The following is a 17,212-nucleotide window of genomic DNA, read 5'->3' as shown; positions in this document are numbered from 1 at the left end:
TTTTAGGGTTGGAGTGCTCCAAACAACTTAAAACATTGAAAACGTAATACGTTTAAATAAATCTGAACTACAAGTCTGAGCTATTTTTGTTTTTTGTGTTTTTTAGAAAACCAGTAATAATGTACGTTTGGGAGTGATCAATAACCCCAGCGAGAGCCCATCTAATGGGAACAGCCTGATCGCTCGAGCCATCTGGGCAGCCATGCAGACTCAAACCTCCAACAACGCCAAAAACTTCATCACCAAAATGGCTAAAGAGGAGACCGCGCAGGCTCTTTACGCAGGGAGTGACATTGCAGAGTTTGCTGTTGGGGTAAAATAAGCTCTACTGTAATTTATTTATAGTTGTGATGGATTGTTTGCTCTGGGTTATGTTACTGTTGCTGCTGTGAATGTCACTTTAAAAGTGGAGAATTTAATATAGAGCCACTTTAACCAGATACTTATCTCTCCCTTTGTTGCAGGGCATGGACATCCCTCTTTTTAAAAGTGCATATGAGTCCCCTAAAGTTGACTTCCTGTTGGCTCACTCAGTGTACTGTCGGGACATCCTCAAATTGCAGAAGGGCCAAAGAGCTGTGATCAGTAATGGAAGGGTGAGCAGACAATCAGCAGACTGTATCAGAAAGTCTTCTGATAGTGTGGTTATGGATGCACCATTATTGAAATGTTGGCTGATACTGATAGCTGATTCATATTTTTATAGCAGATAACTAACTTCTATTACTAGTCAACAACATCATAATGTGGCATAATGTGAAATATAGCATTATGGTAGGTTGATTTAAAACCAAATTGAGTTTATTTTTTTGGTTTATAAAAAAAAAAAAAAAGGCATTACAATATGGTTATTTTATCAATAATTTTTTTTATTTTCTATTATTGTTTATTTTTTAATTTTTTTTGTAATTATCTATATTGTGTTATATATTGTTATCATGGTATAAAATTTCATGTATCGTGATATAAGATTTTGGTCATATCGCCCACCCCTTAGTGAGGCACTTTTTTTTGGAGGGTTTAAAGGCAGAAATGTGAAGCTTATAATATTATAAAAGCACTTTAATTATTTTGTTGAAACTTATTATTATTTGAGCTGTAAATTTCTTTAAATATTTTTTTTTACAGTTGTTTTAGAGTTTTATTCTTTTGAAACAGTGAGTACTTTAACGTTTACAGATTGGCCCCTTTCATTTCCATTGTAAATGCCACACTGTTACCCAGATTTGTGCTTATTTATTTATTTTAAAAAAATAAATTGTGGTTATTGCATTATGCCACAAATGCTGCAGATTAAGCTTAACTTCTATCGATCAGGGAATATTCCTTTTAATTAAAAAAAAGACCCTCATAATTGGTTGATACTGATTAGAGAGAGTTTATTTGATCAATATTTTTACTAGTATTTACCTTTTTTTATTTTTTTTAATTTATTTAACCTTTTTCACAGATTGTGGTGGCATGTTTCCACAAATCTTGCAATTTTTTTTTATATTATACATTTTTAAAATATTGAGTGTAAATTTATAACATTATGCTGTGTGTTATATCACCCTGGAATTAGTTAAAAAAAAAAAAGAATTACCACAGCTGCGAGGGGGTTTCTATTACAGCTGCTGAGAGAGTGACAGTAAATTTGGCATCTTCTTCCATCTGACACTATTATTCCACCGCTCTCTATTTTTTTCCTCTTCTGGAAAGTCATTCAAACATTATAGTGGATTTTTCTTTTGGTCTTGGAGCAAATGGGTAAGTGAAAATAATATTTGCTGTGATCTCCCATTCACCGCTGTCGAAGTTTACCCTGCAAATGTTTACTTCCTATTCTCTTGGTCTATTGGTTAAAACGGTGGCATTTTGTACTGTAGGTCTCTAAAAATGAAATAATGTTAGTACATAATTGGAAAATAACTTAAAATTTATAGACAACTTAAAGGGTATAATTGCAATATTAGTCCCATAAAGTCAGACGTTAGTGATGAATAAGTTATTATTGTGTCAAAAAGCAGAAATAAATCAATACTTGGACACCTAATCATAAAAATTATCATTATCGGACATGTTCTTTACCTTTATCAGACACAATTAAACTATATCGATCTCTAGTACCGATGGTCATTGAAATATATGTTGTGCATCCCTAAGCGTGATAGTCATCTTCATTGTGCATTTTTTAATTTTGTTTTATTGTTTGCTGCAGATCATTGGTCCGCTGGATGTAGGGGAGGTTTTTAACCAAGATGACTTCCTGCTTCTTGAGAGCATTATCCTAAAGACATCAGGGGAGCGAATCAAGGGCAAAATTCAACAACTGGGCATGGTAGAGGACAGGTAGAGTCCCCTGAGCTTTAAGTATATCCTATTGGCCAATCCAGTGCTAAACAAGTCACAAATGCTTTTTCTTTGACAAAGTTTCAAAAGATTATAATATTAGCTGGTTGCATACTTAGAAGCTGCTTATTAGTGTTCATCCATGTTATGCATACATGCACACTTTCTCTTAACCAAAAGCAGAGCTCAAGAACTCTTTAGCAGGGCTTTACGCTAACGTTTTTAAGAGTGCACGTGCCCCTAAGTGAATATTTTTAGGGGCACAGTCTAGGGTTGCAAAGGGGTGGAAAATTTCCAGTAAATTTCCGGAAACTTTCCAGAAACTTTCCATGGGAAGTTAAGCTGGGGAATTTTGGAAATATTGGAAAAAACTTTGGGCACTTGGCTATATACTGCTGCATCTTTGTGGCATTCTTAACATAGGTCTTTGCACAGTATTTGCAAATGTACACAGCCTTTCCTTCTACATTGGCTGAGGTGAAATGTATCTAAACATCAGATGGTGCACGCGGCATTGTTCTGTAGAATAAGATTAGAAAAAACTTGTAAAAAACACTAATGCAATGCCATGCACAGATATATAAATAGTTAGCTAAACAATTGGAATATTCTGGAATGGTAAAAATATTTTACAGTTGATGCTGGACAAATGAATAGAAATAGGCTAGATGAATAGATGAACACTCCTCAATCAGCATGCTAAATCAAACTATAACCTACGTTCTTGTAAGATAACAGAAAACTGGCTGGCAGAAGAAACAGCATCACAGTTGAGCTAGCTAGCACCATGATAGCTAGCCTCTTAAACTGTCAATGAAATGCTGTTAGCTAGCTTACATTTAGCATATCTGATTTACTGGCTAGCTAGCTACTGTATAAACACATTTTGATTTAGTATTTGCTAGTTAAATTTAATACCATAGATCAAATATATTTACCCTAGTAATATCATCAAAACTTACTTGACTGGATGTAGTCTTGGGCTCAAATGCAGTAAAGTGGCTTCAGTAGTCCTGCTGTAGTAAGTTGCCTGCAGTAAGTAGTGTGCTGTGTGCATGTGATTGAGGAATATGCAGGGTAGAAATTCAACTGAATTTGCATTAAATCTGGTTGTTTTAACCAAGATTATGCTGCAAGATGTTTTTTTGTTTTTTTTCAACTACATTTAAGTTCCCTGTTATAGGCTAACTTGCAATTTAGCAAATTTCCAGTTTATTCCCATTAATTCCCATATATTCCCATTAATTCCCATATATTCCCATTAATTCCCATGGAAAGTTTCCAACTTTGAAAATTCCCGGAATTTTGCAACACTAGCACAGTCAGAGGTTAGTTAGACTGTAACGTTTAAAGAATTACAACAGAATTCAGAAACTAAAGATGCTTGATACATGACAATTTTCCAAGTTAACCTTACAGGCAGCACCAAACAACATCAGTCCTGACTGATCAACTTTATATGGTATATATTCATTTTCCACTTTAAAACATTATATTGGCAAGTTTTTTTAATAGTTCATCAACACTCAGATATATTATATCAAACTTTCATGACATTCATAACTATTTAAATGCATTTTTGGTTGTACCCATCTCTGTTAGGTGTTGTATAATGCAATAATGCTTAATGTAAATGTTATTCATGAAAGTTATAAAATGTTAACAATATATTTTCTATGACCCGCACATAAACAACCTCACAATTTTATTGAAAATGTGTTTCTGCGTCCGTATTTGCTGTTTTTTAATTGTTTTTCTATGAAAACCTATGCCAGATGGAGGTCTTTGACCATTGCACCACATCTCGCTGTTTTTCTCAGAATCTTACGCACGAGTGTCATGTTTTTTGGACATCCGTCAATCCGTCAGAATTCATAACACTGTTCGTCATTTTGACATAAAACAAGCGAGAAATTCTGCTTACACAATCTTTATGTGGTACATCTGCCTTTGCGGCTTCACTCTCACTCGCCAGAGAGAGAGAGAGAGAGAGAGAGAGAGAGAGAGAGAGAGAGAGAGAAGAGCGCTTGCAGCCATGTGAGAGTGAGAAAACTCTTAATGCAAAAATAACGAACGCGGCACATTTAAAAGTACTTCATATATATGAGGTTAGATGCATTAAGGAGCTTTTATTCTGATGCTAGTCTACAGTATACATTCATAAGTTCAGGTGTTAGATCAGCTGCCACTCGCACAAGTGCGGCCACATAGTTTTCCACTTTCACACGCACTAATCGCACTGTAAAGCCCTGTTTAGTACAGAATGTTCTCCTGGCAGAGCTTGGTAAAGGATTACGATGCAGGGCACATTACCCTAACATGTACTCTCAGCTGTAATTACTTCCTCTTAATGAAGTGTGTCAGTCTGCCTTAAAGACGGAGATGTAATAAATGTTGCGTTTTATGTGTATTTACTGGAAGAGTAGACAGAGACAGTGACACCGTGTTCATTATCCTCTCAGTGAACTTTTAGAGGGCTGATTATTGCAGTGTTGCCTGTAATAGAGCAGGCAGTTATTGTCTTAATCAGTGTTTGAATCTGGAACTGGGCATTTGCAAGAGTTTGAACAAACTTTGGCTAGTCTGAGCCGTGGTCTTGTGGTTAGCGCATGTGCTCAGATGCATTGAGCCTTGGTGCTCATGTGTGCAATGCAGGTTTATATCTGGTTCACAACATTTCCAAATTCAGTTTTCCCTTCTTGCCTCTATCATTTGTTGTCCTCATGTCACTGTCTGGATCAATAAAAGTGGCAAAAAGGTCAAAAGAAACACACTATGGCTTAGACTCATTTTGTTTGTATGTGTCATTTAGAGCTAGTGATCTGGTCATGAAGGTGGATGCCCTGCTATCTTCCCAGCCCAAAGGTGAGGCAAGGATTGAGCACACCTTTGCAGAAGACAGATACAGGTATGTAACCTTTTCTTGTAACAGACGCAATAACTAACTTATTTTAGTTAACCCAAAAATAAATGTTCTGTCATCATTTCTTCAGTGGAACACAAAATAAGATGTTAAGCAGCAGAATGTTAGCCTCAGTCACCATTCAATTTCCTCTTAAGGGGGGAAAAAAGGAAGAAGGAAAGTGAATGGCTAAAAGTCCCTAACACTCTGCCTAACATCTGCTTTTGTGTTCCACAGAGAAAAAAAAAAAAATAAATAACATAAGGGGTAAGTGATGATAGAAGTTAGGGACCTAACCCTAACTATCCTTTGAACTGAAGCACATGTCTCCTAAACTTTCTGAGAGTTCTCTTATCAGTTAGTCCCTTTCCATTTGTTTTTTCTTCACAGTGCAGTGAAGATCAGACCAAAGGAACAAGAAGTGTACTTTGATGTGGTAGCTGTCGTGGATCCAGTGACCAGAGATGCTCAGAAACTGGCTCCCCTCCTCCTGGTGAGAACCTCAGTACACCTGCATCAGTCATTACAGCACATCTGGTCCTTTATGTGACATTTCACATGTACAGTCCGTCAGCAGTCACTCTGGATTTGTTCGCTCTGTCAGTGAAGGTGTGTTCCTCTGGTTGTTTGCACCTTGACTTGTCACTTCCTGTTTCTCCATGTGGCTGCCTAGGTCTTGAAGCAGCTGGTTAATGTCAACCTAAGAGTGTTCATGAACTGCCAGTCCAAGCTCTCTGACCTCCCGCTGAAAAGGTTAGCATAAAAAAACTTATCTGTGACAGCACATGCTCAGACACAGTCACCTTCAGATTTTACTGTTTACTTGAATACATTTCATTTACAACTGCAGCTACATAGGACGTTACATGATATCATCATTTAGAAGCATTAAAGTGTCATGAAACCCACTAATTCAGCACCATTCGTTCACACATCAGACTTAAAGGCTCATGAAATTGACGTTCAAATATTTAGGAAGGTGGGAGGGTAATGGATGGGAACGGAGGGCGGGAACTCACTCCCAGGCTTACTACACACTCTCGATAGAGATGGCTGAACATTAAAATGTGAGTGGAGACAAAAGCAAGAGTTTTGGGGCACTTCGTTGTATATCAATCATCAGACAAAAGTGTAAAAAGTGACGATGATGAAACAGAATGCAGTGAGAACTGCACTCAGAGCAGCATTGCCACCAAAACAAGGACTGCTTTGAGACTTATCATAAATTAATAGGTATTTGTTCTTACAAGGAAGGTTTTGGGTTTAATACAAGGTAAACTCTATTGGCAGCATTTGTGGCATAATGTTGATTACCACAGAAAATACTTGGACTTGTCCCTTAATGAAAGTAAATGGGTCCAATACACAAAACATTAACTACACACTGTTTTGGAAGTATAGTGACAATAGCTAAACATAATGTGTTAACATGACTCTAGTGTGAGAAAATCGCTTACTTTGTCTGCGAAAAGTTATTCAGTATTTCTAATTTTTTGTCGTGACAACGGAATGCCGTAAAACACTGTTGGCTAAAATCCTGGTAACTTTGCATTATGTACAAGATACCAAAAAGAGAGCTAACATTACATTTAAGTTGGACTGAGAAGCTATACGTTTGGAGTGCTAAAGTAGCAGAACTGAAATATGCTTTGGTCCAGTTATGGACTGCAGTTCGTTCTGACGAATGATTTCAGTCTCACGATGGTGTTTAGTGCAAAAGCCCCTCTCATTACTGTTCAGCGAGTGCTGTTGAACTGCACCGATGCGGAACCGCTGTTATATCCGTGAGTATTTTTAGAGTCTTCACTGTAATGTGATCTTATGCATGAGGCAGCGCAGTGATTGAATGGAAGCGTTCCTTCTCTTCCGCCTCACATTTTGTGACGTTGCTTTAACTTTAGTTTTTAAAAAGGAAGAGCGAAATGGCACAAAAACCCCTAACAATTAACCACTTTCCCCTTATTATTAAACATAATAGCCACATTTCCACTTTCGGGCCATATGAGGGTGTGCTAGTGCATGTCAGGGCCAGTTGCGTTCCACTGTCACTTCAGGGGCTTCATCGTGCCTCCTTTGGATCTTCGTCTAGGCCAATGGCCTTTAGCCCGCTGATTACCCTTGGGCCAAAGAAGGCCAACTGGGGATTGAGGTGGGGTTAGTGTCAAAGGCAGAATTTTGCCGAGTCAGGTCAGAGGTTTGAGCACCAAGATACTCATTTCCCAATCTTTCATATCTAGCTACCAGCTTAACTCAACAGATCAATGGAGAATGGACAGTCGTCAGTACTAGTCAATAGACGAAATCAGGGCTCTTCTGAATATTTGGGCTGATGAAAATGTGCAGTGTTAGGTCGGCAGCAACTGCCGAAACGAAGACGTGATTAAGTATATTGTCGCCAAACTTGCCAAGTTGTTTTGTGGGTCAGTGCACAATGGTACAGGTTTGAAAAAAAAACAAAAAAACTTTACAGTACAAATCAGTGTTCATTTTGAGGGCTAGCTAGTCTGATAGCTTCCCTCTTGCTTGTGAAATGGGCAGGGTGTGTGACGTTGGCACCAGGGTGGTTTATTAAGGGCGGGTTTTGGGCAACGCTGCTGGGCCATTGGCCCGATGGTGGGAATGCAGAACGATTTTGGTCTCGCTGCTCGAGGTACGAGGTACTATTATTGGTTGATAATACTGGCCCAATAGTGGAAAAGTGTCTAATGAGTGCTATCATTATTTTCAGTCATGTGCAATGTTTTCATAACTGTTAACATTTCCAAAAATTTGTTTTGGGGTTTCATGACCCTTTTAAATAATTGTTTTAGGCTAGTTTCATTTAACATTTCAAAGTGTATCTCTATATCTCTTTTCTGTATTCGCTGTTGCTGTAATGTTTGTGGTTCTGCTAAAACTACACCATTATCTATCTTTCCTCAGTTTCTACCGATATGTCTTGGAGCCAGAGGTTTCATTTCTGGCAGATAGCAGCTTTGCTCCGGGTCCCATGGCTAAGTTCCTGGACATGCCTCAGTCTCCTCTGTTCACCCTCAACCTCAACACCCCCGAGAGTTGGATGGTTGAGTCCGTCCACACACGCTATGATCTGGATAACATTTACCTTGAAGAGGTGAGCATGCTTTTTACCATTATTCCTCACTCACTCTGTCTATTCTGAGTTGCAGTCCTAATAAAGTTGAGAGTTGGATGTTTTTGTTGACTGTTAAGACATATGGCCAGATTTACTAAAGCAAACAGCAAATGCAAAAATGGATTGCACTATTGGTTGACAGATATGGATTATTCAAAGGCCAATGGAGACAGTGCTGATAATGGTAGCAAATGACAAGTCCACAAAATCACTGAAAATTAGTCACTTTTATTTTTCACAACATTTACACAGAATTCACCTAAAATATCTGAAAATTAAAAGTATACATTATCCATTGACAGTAGATTTTTTTTAAATAACACGAGAGCCAGAACTGGCAAACAGGCACAGTACTGAAACCTCAGAATGATGAAATATTGCCAGATATATCAGTCTATCGATTATTTTTACATAACGTTCATTAAAGCACAATGATTGGGTTAAAACAAACTTTTTGTCCAGTTTGCTACTGAAATTTGTAAACCCATATACTGGTGCATTATGACCACTAACAGTGGTTTTTCTCTGCAGGTTGACAGTGTTGTGGCCGCTGAGTATGAGTTGGAATATTTATTACTGGAGGGTCATTGTTTTGACGTCACAACGGGTCAGCCGCCCCGTGGGCTGCAGTTCACACTTGGCACTGCCTTTGATCCTGTCATTGTCGACACCATTGTTATGGCCAACCTGGTGAGGGGATGTCACATACCCAACCAGGAAATAACTGGTTATTGTCTTGGAGGTAACTATCCCTTACTGTGATGTATTTTTTAACAGGGTTATTTCCAGCTGAAAGCAAACCCAGGAGCATGGATCCTCAGACTTAGGAAGGGCAGATCAGATGACATCTACAAAATCTACAGGTATGTCTGTCTCTCTTTGGCTCCCTCGATCTGTTTGATTGATTGATTTGTTGGATAGGTCATTCTACAAAATGGTTGGCATTTGCATCAGTCATGTTAATGTGTGTAAAAAAAAAAAAAAAAAAAAATATATATATATATATATACACACACACACACACACACACACACACTCACCGGCCACTTCATTAGGTACACCTGTACATCTACTTATTCATGCGATTATCTAATCAGCCAATGGTGTGGCAGCAGTGTAATGTATAAAATCATGCAGAAATGGGTCAGGAGTTTCAGGTAATGTTCACATCAACCATCAGTATGGGGAAAAAATATGATCTTAGTGATTTAGACCATGGCATGATTGTTGGTGCCAGATGGGCTGGTTTGAGTATTTCTGTAACTGCTGATCTCCTGGGATTTTCACACACAACAATCTCTAGAATGTATAGAGAATGCTGTGAAAAACAAAAAACAACCAGTGAGCGGCAGTTCTGTGGACGAAAACGCCTTATTGATGAGAGAGGTCAGCAGAGAATGGCCAGACTGGTTTGAGCTGACAGAAAGGCTACAGTAACTCAGATAACCACTCTTTACAATTGTAGTGAGCAGAATAGCATCTCAGAATGTACAACATGTCGAACCTTGAGGTGGATGGGCTACAACAGCACATTGGGTTCCACTTCTGTCAACCAAGAACAGAAATCTGAGGCTGCAGTGGGCCTACCATTTGTGTACCTCAGCAGAGATCTAAATTTGTCAGACCAGCTGATGTTTTTCCAATCGTCTACTGTCCAGTTTTGGTGAGCCTGTGCCCACTGCAGCCTCAGTTTCCTGTTCTAAGCTGACAGTAGTGGTAACCGGAGGGGTCTTCTGCTGCTGTAGCTCATATCCCGCAGTTATCGACATGTTGTGTGTTCAGAAATGTTTTTCTACACAGCACTGTTGTAATGTGTTTTTATTTGGATTACTGTCACCTTACTGTCAGATTGGACCAGTCTGGCCATTCTCCTGTGACCTCTGTCATTAACAACCGTTTTCGCCCACAGAACTGCCGCTCGCTGGATGTTTTTTGTTTTTCGCACCATTCTCTTTGCACTCTAGAGATTGTTGCATGTGAAAATCCCAGGAGATCAGCAGTTACAGAAATACTCAAACCAGCCCGTCTGGCACCAACAATCATGCCACGGTCTAAATCACTGAAATCACATTTTTCCCCAATCTGATGGTTGATGTGAACATTAACTGAAGCTCCTGACCCATATCTACCTGATTTTGTACATTACACTGCTGCCACACAATTGGCTGATTAGATAATCGCATGAATAAATAGATGTACAGGTGTACCTAATAAAGTGGCCGGTGAGTGAGTGAGTGTGTATATATATATATATATATATATATATATATATATATATATATAGTTTGTATTATTAAAAAGACTTGAAGTTGTGTCTCAAGGTAATGTCATATTTCATAAAAATTTAAAAAAGACTAATTTAAAAATTATATCAGTCTGTCAGGAGGTGAACTCTTCAGGGACAAGCTTAAGTCTCCTCAGTATTATCACTTAAGTCTTAAAATGTCAACCATGTTCCCATAGTGTAGAAAATGAATGTTAATTAAAAATAAATATTTGTAGAAATATCAGCATTACATTTTATTTTTTAAGAAGCAGCTTGTAGTTTCACGAACTTGAACTTAATGTAATATCTAATTAAACTAAAACTGTTAACCCTGTTACCTTTCTGAAATCATAATTATGTCTCTACATATATTAAAATGTATTGATTTAGCTTGAGGTGGCACAATGTGTTTTTTTTTTTTTTTTTTTTTTTTTTTTAAAGGGATAGTTCATCCAAAAATGAAAAGTTTCTCATCATTTACTCACCCTCATATCATCCCAGATGTGTAATGCTTTCTTTCTTCTGCTGAACACGAATGAAGCTTTTTAGAAGAATATCTCCGTTCTGTAGGTCCTTAAAATGCATATGGATGGTGGCCAGAACTCTGAAAGTCCAAAAACCATATAAAAACACCATAAACGTTATCCATATGTCTCCAGTGGTTAAATCCACATCTTCAGAAGCGATATGATAGGTGTGGATGAGAAACAGATCAATATATAAGTCATTTTTACTATAAATTCTCCTCCCTGCCCAGTAGGTGGCGATATGCACAAAGAAGGCAAAGTGGCAAATACAAAAGAAGAATGTGAAAATGAAAGTTATATTTTTAGTAAAAAAGGACTTAAAGGTGCTGTAAGGAATTTTAGCTGTTCTGCTTCAAAGAGACTGAGCCGTTGGGTAAGCCACGGCCCCTCTTTCCAAAACTCCGCTCTCCAAAGATACCAAATTATATTTACTGAGACCAATATAGAGCAGAAACTGTTGTTAAAAACAGCTGACAACTGTTAAGAGCAATATGGCATAAAAATGGCATTACGCCTTTTTTTGCTGCAGCTACAATACTATGAGAATGTGCAAAATGATTGACAGATCGAATGGGTCAGAGACCGTGACCCGCGGACACATTTTTGTTTGCCGTTTGTTTGAGTCTAGAGCTGTCACAGAGACTGGTGAGATATCTCACAACACTTATTTTATTAATATCTTTCAGGGAGTAGGAACATTTTTTGCATACCTTTCCATAAAATAATCACTTACAGCACCTTTAAATATTGATCTGTTTCTCAGCCACACCTATCATATTGCTCCTGAAGATATGGATTTAACCACTGGAGTCTTATGGGTTACTTTTATGCTGCCTTTATGTGCTTTTGGACTTTCAAAAAAATGTACTTGCATTGGATGGAACTGCAGAGCTGAGATATTTTTCTAAAAATGTTTGTTTGTGTTCTGCAGAAGAAAGTCAGTCATACACATCTAGAATGGCATGAGAGTGAGTAAATGATGAGAGAATTTTCACTTTTGGGTGAACTATCCCTTTAAACCTTGAACAGATTTTTAAAAATCTAATAAACAATAATACATATATATACAATAATAATTTAAAAAAAACTTATCAGGAACTGTCCACTCATTTGCCTTTTATAAAGTCATAATTATGGCCCAAGATATATTCAAATGTATTAATTTAGCTTAAGGTGGCATAATGCAAATTATTAGCAACTAGAGTGTTAAAAATAAAATATATTTTTTTTTCCTTCTCTTAGTCATGATGGCACAGACTCTCCAGCTGAAGCTGATGATTTAATCGTCGTCCTCAACAACTTCAAGAGCAAAATCATTAAAGTGAAAGTAAGTAATGGGTGTGTTGGAATCAGGTTTCAGCTTGAGGTCAGATCCAAGCTCTTTGTCTCTGTAATTTGCCTGGTATTAGTAGAGTGAATGTTCTCAGGCAGCTGTATTCCTCCGATTTCTGTCCAAATGGAGAAAGAGAGAGCATCTTCTCATCTTCTCTGGTGTGTACTGTAATATCTGACAGGCTGTCACATCTCAGGCACTGTGTGGGTGTGTGTCCAATATGAGGCCTGCTGCTTCCATCGGGCTGTGGGTGGATTAAGAATGTGGACAGGGATGAGTGTGCTGAATATATATCTGTATTTTTGACATTCTGCAGCTTTAAGTATACAGCCTCGGCTGTTGGGTATGTGTGTGTTTATGAGAGAGAGAATGTCTTGGGGTTTAGATTATTGTTTCCTCGTCAAAAGTTGGCAGTCGTGTTCTTGCCAATGGACCTGTCAACAGGGTCCAAAATTATCATTTTGTCTCACCTGCCAGTGGCTGGTGAATTGAGAATATTTTCCAGCCTCTGGCGATGAAACTATTTAAAATTAAAAGACATTTTTTGCCCCTATGAATAAAAGAAACAATTTAGCAGTTTTTCCACTGCATACTATGGTCAAACAGTGTAGATAATTGTGTCAAGGTTTGTTAATCATTTTTGCCTTTCTAGCTAAACCTCTGATGGTTAATTTTCCTCAAGGTAAAAGTTGTTAGAAGATGCATGTCAGTCACTGTGCTTTTCTTAGTTTTAAACTCAGAGTGAGACTACTAGTTTTACATTACGTACATTATTTTGCAGTTCTTGCGAAAGTTATTGGCCAACTCACAAGTAACTGTTTTATTTACTTAGAAAAAGACAATTTTTACTCTCATTTGCTGCTTTGGTGAGTGTTCATTTAAGGATTGGCCTTCACCCATTTTCCATAGGGCCAAAGCTCTTGCATTTCATAATCTAAGCTGTGAACCATGTTTTTCAAAAGTATCACAGCATTTGTTAAACAGTCTTGATGACATGATTATGACCACAGTTGGCTCACAGAATGTTACATATGCTCCGTATTAGTGCTATGAGATCTGATTTAGCTGTTTTAAATGCTGGGAATCTGTCTGTTAAAGAAATATTCCGGGTTCATTACAAGTTAAACTCAATCGACAGCATTTGTGGCATAATGTTGAGTACCTCAAAATTAATTTTGACTTGCCCCACCTTTTCTTTAAAAAAAGTAAAAATCTGTGTTCCACTGAGGCACTTCCAATGAAAGTGAATGGGGTCAGTCCGTAAAAGTTCAAATACTTACCGTTTCAAAAGTATAGCCACAAGACGTAAACATGTCTTGGATGATAACATGATTTTAGTGTGATAAAATCACTTACTAACCTTTTCTGTGTAAAGTTGAAGCCAATTTTACAACTTCGTTGCCATGATGATGTAATGTCAACAAACCCTAAAATGACTGTAAAAAATGAAGGTATAAACAACTTTACAGCTTAAAAAAAAATAAAATACATCAGTTTCAGAAGAATTAATGTGTGCTTTTTTTAAAAATTATTAGCTTCACATTTCTGTCTAATAAACCTTTTAAAAATTTGCCCCATTCACTTCCTTTGTAAGTACCTCACTGTAACCTTGATTTATGTTGTTGTTTTTTTTTGTTTTTTTTGTTTTTTGATGAGTGAAAAGTAATTTTTGTGGTAATCAACATTATGCCACAAATGCTGTTGATTAAGTTTTAACTTGTATTTTGTTAAGCTTAACTCAGGATATTCCTTTAATGTTCTCAGGTACAGAAAAAGCCTGACAGGTTGAACGAAGAGCTTCTCAGTGATGGAACTCATGAGGACGACTCTGGATTCTGGACTTCACTGACCAGGTACAAACCCATCAACTGTGTTGCATTTTCTCAATACTGCTGTTGATTGCATTTAGGGAAGTCCATCCAATGGCTTTCTCTTTCTGTCTTTCACTCTTTCAGAGGATTTACTGGTGGTTCCAGACCAGAAGAACCCAAACCAGAGAAAGACGATGTCATCAACATTTTCTCTGTGGCCTCTGGTCACTTGTATGAGAGGTTTCTCAGGTAAACAACATGACTGATGCCCTCAAATGAACCATGACATTTCTGCTATGACAATGACATGACTTAAATCTCATTCTTATGCAGTAAAAATGACTACAACTCGTAATACAGGCAAATCCTCCTGTGTATATCCCTATGTGATATTTGAAAATGACACGTGTGTATATACAGTGCATTCAGAAAGTATTCAGACCCCTTCATTTTTTTCACATTTTGTTAGGTTGCAGCCTTATGCTAAAATGCTTTAAATTATCAATCTGCACTCCATACTAGGGCTGCAACAAATGATTATTTTGATAATCGACTTATCTAATGATCATTAGAACGATTATTGCAACGATTAATCATTAGCTCTCAATCGACTATTGTTGTATTAAACCTGCTACTAACAATAAACAAGACAAAATCATCTTTTAAAAATACATCTAAATGACATTCACTGAATTAAAGGGAAATAATTTTTTTTATTAAGTTTAATTCAGTAAAAAATTCACTGCAAAAAATCTTTATCAAGTGTTTTGTCTTAGACTAGCTTTCAAGTCTACATGTCTTATATGTTGCTTCTTAGGTAAATGTATCTTGTTTTAAGGATTTTTAGATATTTTAAAATAATTACATATTTAATATTATATTCAACATTCTCAGATAACAAATTCTTAAAGTTCCAACAAAAGCTCCTAAAGTAAATGTACATTATTTTAAAGGAGTTTTAGATATTTGTATTGGAAAACAAGCCAAAACAACAAATCAAAAACGTATTTTGTTGCAGTGTAAAATGGACCAAGATTACCCTTTCTCACCTTTTTGTTCACTTCGATCCATCTTTAACTCACAAAAAAACCTCTCTCTTCTTAATAGAGCTGCATATTGCTGATTTTCTTCACAATAAGATACATATTTTATCATTCACAAATCACTAGCAAGCAAGCGCGCGTCAGTGTGTGTATCAGCCGGGATGCAGTTTCAATCTCTCCCCCTTAGATCGGGACAATTCACGCGACTCATAGAAGAGGCGCTGACTGCAAAGTTTCAGAGTTTGTACTTAGTTACATGAACTGCTTCCTTATTATTTGATCTTTAATAAAGAATGCATTAAAGATATAATGCCGGGGTGTTTCCTTTAAAGATGCTCTGACATGCAAGTTTTGTTTCAGTGGAACGGCAGCTCTGGCTCTGCTTTATTTCACAACGAGAGTGCTTCTGTATTTAATTATTTGGTATTTGGTATAATTACCTCATACTTTGCAATCTACATCACCTTAAGCTGCTCAAAAGTTTTGAGTGCGTCTGGACTGTGAGCTGTGTGATCTCCTCAATCAGGCACAAGCTCCTCTCGGGCGCCATCATTAGAGATTAATGTGATCTCATGTTGCGTTAAATGAGATCAAATGACTTTTCGACAAAGAAAATTTTTTTCAACAATTTTGTTGGTGCCAGATGGGCTGGTTTGAGTATTTCTGTAACTGCTGATCTCCTGGTATTTTCACGCACAACGGTCTCTCTAATTTACTCAAAATGGTGCCAAAAACAAAAAACATTCAGTGAGTGGCAGTTCTGTTGACAGAAATGCCATGCTGATGAAAGAGGTCTACAGAGAATGCCCAGACTGGTTCGAACTGACAAAGTCTACGGTAACTCAGACAACCGCATTATACAATTGTGGTGAGAAGAATATCATCTCAGAATGCTATTCTGAGGTTACAGATATACATGGGTTGACACTGTTTTGGTGGCACAAGGGGGACCTACACAATATTAGGCAGGTGGTTTTAATGTTGTGGCTGATCAGTGTATATATTTGTTTTTTTAAGGGGATAAGCCTATTTTCAAATGCTGATCTCTGGACTTGTCGTGTCTAATTAGCTGCAGTGTTATTGGTTGTGCAATGCAACTCCGTTTAGAAGGTCACTTGCATAACTCTTGCAGCCTGTCACTGCAGCCACACTGTGTTGAGCTTTGCCCTCTCTTTGTCTCTGTAGGATAATGATGCTCTCTGTGCTCAAACACACCAAGACACCTGTCAAGTTCTGGTTCCTCAAAAACTACCTGTCTCCAACTTTTAAGGTGCTTTCAGAATTTAAAATTATAATGATGATGATGGCACTCCTGTATGACCTTGTCCGTTAAACTGAGTGGTTAAAGAGATGTATTCGCATCCGACCAAATGTGTCCCTGCTATAATATTGCATTTTTTACATTTATTTGTATTATATTTATTTATACATTTGTAATAATTTTATAGTATTTCTTTTTTTATTTTAACAGTTACTATAGATCTTTAAAATCTGTCCCATTTGAAAGTCAAAAGTTTAAATCATTGTATCTATAATAAAGTTTACTGTTATTGTTGAATATATATATATATATATAATATATATATTAGGATCAGTCTGATTAACTCACTCTCTCTGTAATGGACCAATTGTAAAAGCACTTTTTAGTTGATTTATTTATTTATTTTTCTCAGAATTTCATGCTAGGTGAAAATATTTCTCATGATAAAAATTAAAGCTATAAACACAGATGTTTTATATAGTGAACAGATATTATAGGCCTACTATATCACAATATCTATAGATAGAAGCTTTTTCTTACAGTACATTTGGGGTATATTTTTCCATCCATGCATACCAATGGAATTGAACCCATAACATTAGCGT

The 17,212-nt window shown here is 37.1% G+C and overlaps 1 protein-coding gene across 1 annotated transcript in view; it reads left to right on the top strand.

Moving 5' to 3' along the window:
- Positions 1-17,212, top strand: part of LOC127442458 (UDP-glucose:glycoprotein glucosyltransferase 1-like) — a 51,335-nt gene that overhangs the window by 24,748 nt on the left and 9,375 nt on the right. Inside the window, exons 22-34 of the mRNA XM_051700509.1 lie at positions 107-313; positions 465-596; positions 2,201-2,331; positions 5,144-5,239; positions 5,624-5,726; positions 5,907-5,986; positions 8,156-8,345; positions 8,898-9,056; positions 9,144-9,229; positions 12,402-12,486; positions 14,257-14,345; positions 14,448-14,552; positions 16,532-16,616. Of these exons, the coding sequence (XP_051556469.1) occupies positions 107-313; positions 465-596; positions 2,201-2,331; positions 5,144-5,239; positions 5,624-5,726; positions 5,907-5,986; positions 8,156-8,345; positions 8,898-9,056; positions 9,144-9,229; positions 12,402-12,486; positions 14,257-14,345; positions 14,448-14,552; positions 16,532-16,616 (1,548 nt within the window). The remainder of the gene's footprint in view (positions 1-106; positions 314-464; positions 597-2,200; positions 2,332-5,143; positions 5,240-5,623; positions 5,727-5,906; positions 5,987-8,155; positions 8,346-8,897; positions 9,057-9,143; positions 9,230-12,401; positions 12,487-14,256; positions 14,346-14,447; positions 14,553-16,531; positions 16,617-17,212) is intronic.

The sequence above is a fragment of the Myxocyprinus asiaticus genome, chromosome 6 (assembly GCF_019703515.2).
Source record: "Myxocyprinus asiaticus isolate MX2 ecotype Aquarium Trade chromosome 6, UBuf_Myxa_2, whole genome shotgun sequence".
Classification (NCBI taxonomy): domain Eukaryota; kingdom Metazoa; phylum Chordata; class Actinopteri; order Cypriniformes; family Catostomidae; genus Myxocyprinus; species Myxocyprinus asiaticus.
The sequence above is the reverse complement of the archived record's forward strand: the minus strand, read 5'-3'. Positions and strand labels throughout refer to the sequence as shown.